This window comes from Fukomys damarensis, unplaced genomic scaffold, assembly GCF_012274545.1.
Source record: "Fukomys damarensis isolate Sample0158 unplaced genomic scaffold, DMR_v1.0_HiC HiC_scaffold_15, whole genome shotgun sequence".
Taxonomy (NCBI): Eukaryota; Metazoa; Chordata; class Mammalia; order Rodentia; family Bathyergidae; genus Fukomys; species Fukomys damarensis.
Genome location: NW_022900927.1, coordinates 54,509,229 through 54,513,053, shown reverse-complemented (window position 1 = coordinate 54,513,053; position 3,825 = coordinate 54,509,229). Strand labels below are relative to the sequence as shown.

At 43.2% G+C, this 3,825-nt stretch overlaps 1 protein-coding gene across 1 annotated transcript in view; it reads left to right on the top strand.

Moving 5' to 3' along the window:
- The first annotated feature begins 475 nt into the window (after window positions 1–475).
- Window positions 476–3,825, top strand: part of Eea1 (early endosome antigen 1) — a 114,254-nt gene continuing 110,904 nt past the window's right edge. The window contains exons 1-3 of the mRNA XM_033763496.1: window positions 476–723; window positions 3,138–3,218; window positions 3,518–3,596. Coding sequence (XP_033619387.1) covers window positions 476–723; window positions 3,138–3,218; window positions 3,518–3,596 — 408 coding nt within the window. The remainder of the gene's footprint in view (window positions 724–3,137; window positions 3,219–3,517; window positions 3,597–3,825) is intronic.

The window sequence follows — 3,825 nt, the reverse complement described above, 5'->3', positions numbered from 1 at the left end:
CTAAAAAAGGCAGCACAAAAATGAAGTGTAGCGATGTAGAATTTATACACCTAGCTCATTAGTTGCCTATGGACAGAAGCAAAAAGGGAATGGACAAGGCTGGTGTTCAGATTTCTAATTTGGGCATAGCGGTGGCAAGCAATCAAATATGATCCTAGAAGCTTGGAGGGAAGGGAAAGAAGGGTGTATAGAGAGAAGGAGTGGAGACATTTTGCATTGAGTTGCAGGATTTCCCGAGATATCTAAAGGATTTGTTCAATAGGCTGCTGAACAGTCAGGTTTCATATTCAGAAGAGATCCTTGCTGGACTTGGGGATCACCAGGAAATAAGACAGTAGGCTGATAAAAACCATAGAGTGACAACTTTGCAACTGCAGGGGGCTGGATGTTCACGGTCCTGTAGTTGTCAGCCCCCATGTCACCCTCCTTGCTCAGCCAACATTATTGAAATCACTGATACCCATCACTCTTCTGCATGCATGATGGCAAAGTCTGTTCAAAGTTGGGCTGTTCTGGTGTGGTCCGGGAGGGCAGCAATATGCGTTTTAGTGCCTGCTTGATTGTATCACTGCAAATACTGCTGCTGTGCTTTTCCCAGCTGGCCTTCCTATTCTGCAACTGGGATGACTACAGCGAGGAAATTATAGGGTCACATTGTAGAGAGGACTTCGTGCCATGGATGACATGGGGACTTTACCCACCTAACATGTGCTATGATATGGTGTGAGGAAGTAGGGATGCTAACCTACCAACCTGCTGCACAGCTGGGCATGGACACCTTTTATAATATGTTGAGAGCAAGACTGGAGTCTTTCAGTCACATAACTGGGCAGAGTAATAATCTTTATCTTTTTAATATTTAGAAAGGGAAGAAAGAAACAGATATATCCTTAATTAACTGTTGGTACTAGGGATTGAACCCAGGGCCTTTCCACTGAGTCACACCCCCAACACCTTTTTCATCTTTTATCTTCAAACAAGGTCTCACTATGTTGCTAGATTTCCCAGGCTGAGTTTCAACTTGCGATTCTCCTGCCTCAGTCTCCCAGAGTGTTGGGATTATACATCTGTACCACCACACCCAGCTAACAGAAACAGAAAGTCTTAAAAATTTTGCATGTCTAGACACATAAACACTATATGACCTTGCTTTGTAGCATCTAAAAAAACCTGCTGGTCTAATAAAATTTGAGAATAGAACAATAATTACTAGAGATGAAAAAAGGGGAGGGAAGAAGAGAGTCCCTGGTCAAGCACGATACAGGTACATAGAATACGTTCTGGGATCCTACAGAACAGCAGGGTAAATAATTCACAAGCATATACTGTACATCTCAGAACAGAAGAGAGGATTTTGAACGTGTTAACCATAAAGAAATGATAAAAGTTTAAGGTGATGAGTGTGCCAGTCACCCTGATTTGATCATGGCCCATTACATGTACTTCAAGACATCACATTACCTGGCAAACATGAATAATTATTGTGTCAATAAAAATAACACTAATAAAAATCAGCTGTTACTTAAAATTGTGTAACTCTGCACATTTACAAGAAGGAACTAATTAGGGGTAATTGGGATTTTTTTTTTTTTTTTTTGGTATGGGGTTAGAAGTTGGGACCTTACACTTGAGTCAGGCGGCGGCACCACTGAGCTGAATCCCCAGCCCAATAAGAAACTATTTAAATTTATTTATTGCATGTGATTGAAAAAAAAACCCACTTATATTTGGAGGTATATCGGGGTAACAAATCATACAATGAAACATTCCACTCATTTCTGTTAAACAGTTCTATGTTGGCTTCAAAAGTCATGCCCTGTCAGTTCTTCTACATTCTAGTCACTTGAAACAAGCCACTAAATCTAGCCTCTACTTTCCAGTGCAGAACTGGATTCTACCTTTTGGTGGGAAGAGAGTCAAAGAAATGGCAGGTATGTTTTAAATCACCACAGTCTAAGCAAGAGTCTACATACTTTGGAAGATTTATCTAATTATTGTACCACCCAAAACCTGTCTGAGATTTATCTTTCTGCTCCCTTTTACTTCCTTCTTTCCTGCCCCTTTCCACCCCTTCTATTCCATTCATCTCCCCTTCCTTTCTTTTCTTCCTCTTTGTCTGAGTTCTATGGCTGCTATTTGAAAGGAGCCCCATAAGCCTGGTCGTATGCATGCTTCTCTGGTGAGAATCAGTTGCTCCTGTGCAGCACAGCAGGTAGCTAGTCGGGTTTACCCAGGTCTTAGACTGTGCTAGGCGGAAATAATTGGAAGTGGGGAAGTCAAGCACATTTCCAGGGTGCAACCCAAAGTTGGGTCATGGTGGGTTTTCAAGGTGGGTTTTGCCGTAGGTGGGAAAATGACCGAAGGAAAGTAAAAGAGCCCAATGGATTGGAGGTCTTGATGGGGGTCAAAGAAGCACGATGACTGTGAGGATGTTAATTTAAACAACAGAAGAATGAAGAGGAATTAGTGGTCACAAATGAGTAGGGTAAGCACGATTGCTATGTGCAGGATTAGTGACGGGCATTCTTCCATGATTACGTCTCTACCACAGCTCATTTTCCTCGGGAGTAATTAAGTTCTCTGGTGTATTAGTCCAGTGTTAGAATTATAAACTGCAAGGGAGTACAAAGATTTCTGAACACCCCGTCTAGATGAGCAGTAGAGCACCTATGATGATAATAATAATGAAAAGATTCTATGTAAGAATTCCAGGCAGGGCGGACATGGTACTTGCCACTAGTAAGAAGCTTTAAAATAATTCAAAAAACAAATGAAACAGTCACTTGTGTCACTGAGAACGTTTCTCATATTGTTTGAATAAAGCTCCGTGTGTCTAAAAAGATGGAAAATGTTTGCTATATAAGTGGCTTCTCAATAGCAATTAATAATGTATTAGTTGTAGGCGCGGTTGAGGCAGTGTAGAGATGAATATATAGTGAAAAAATATATTTGGAAAATACATACTGTATAACCTTTTACACTTGACAAAACATTTTCACATTTGTGAATCACTTGAAAACAATAGTTTGCCGCATTTTTTCCCACTCTACTTTTCCAATAAGCTTCACAGACTTCACGATGTGCGTCGTTTACCTTGGGCCAGGTTAATGCATTATTCCCTCTTCTTCCCATTTCAGCAATATGAAAGCCTTTTTATGTGCCACCCTCCGGCCCAGGGTGAAAGCTGAGTCTCTTGGCTTGCGAGCACTGGCAGAATGGTAGGGCACAGGAGCTCTGACTTTCAAGTTTAAACAATAACACTGCGCCTGGAGGTCAGTTCCAAGTCCACATCTGGGTTGGACACGTGATTATCTGCGATTGTGTTTTTCTCTTAATGTGTAAAACGCAGGTATTAATGACGTTTTATTGAGGTACCTACTATCAGAATAGAAACATTCCTCAGAAGAGGCTGAGAATGGGCTTTGGAAAGTACCACATGTTAACGACACCAGCCCACTAAATACTGTCATGGTCCAAAAGGACACTCCCAAACTTTTCTTGCCAATTCAAATTCCAGCTTCTTCTCATCCGTTTTCCTGGTTCCTCCCTGTGGCCGGAATCCAAAGCAGGAAGGCAGACGGGCTGGAAAAGCAGAGGTAAGCCCCGCAGCCCAGTGAGGTACGCAGGTGTTCGAGTCCGTCCTCTGTGGACCCAGGGGCCGGATCTGGCTCGGGCTCCCCCAGTGTCCCCAGACAGGAGCGGGCACAAGAAGGGGCTCAGTGACAAATTCTACAAACTAAGCTGAAGCGTAGCCGCCGGTGGCATCACGCAGGCGGCCCATGCTCCCGCCGGCCTCCTGGACACCCGCGGGCCGGACCCCGGGGG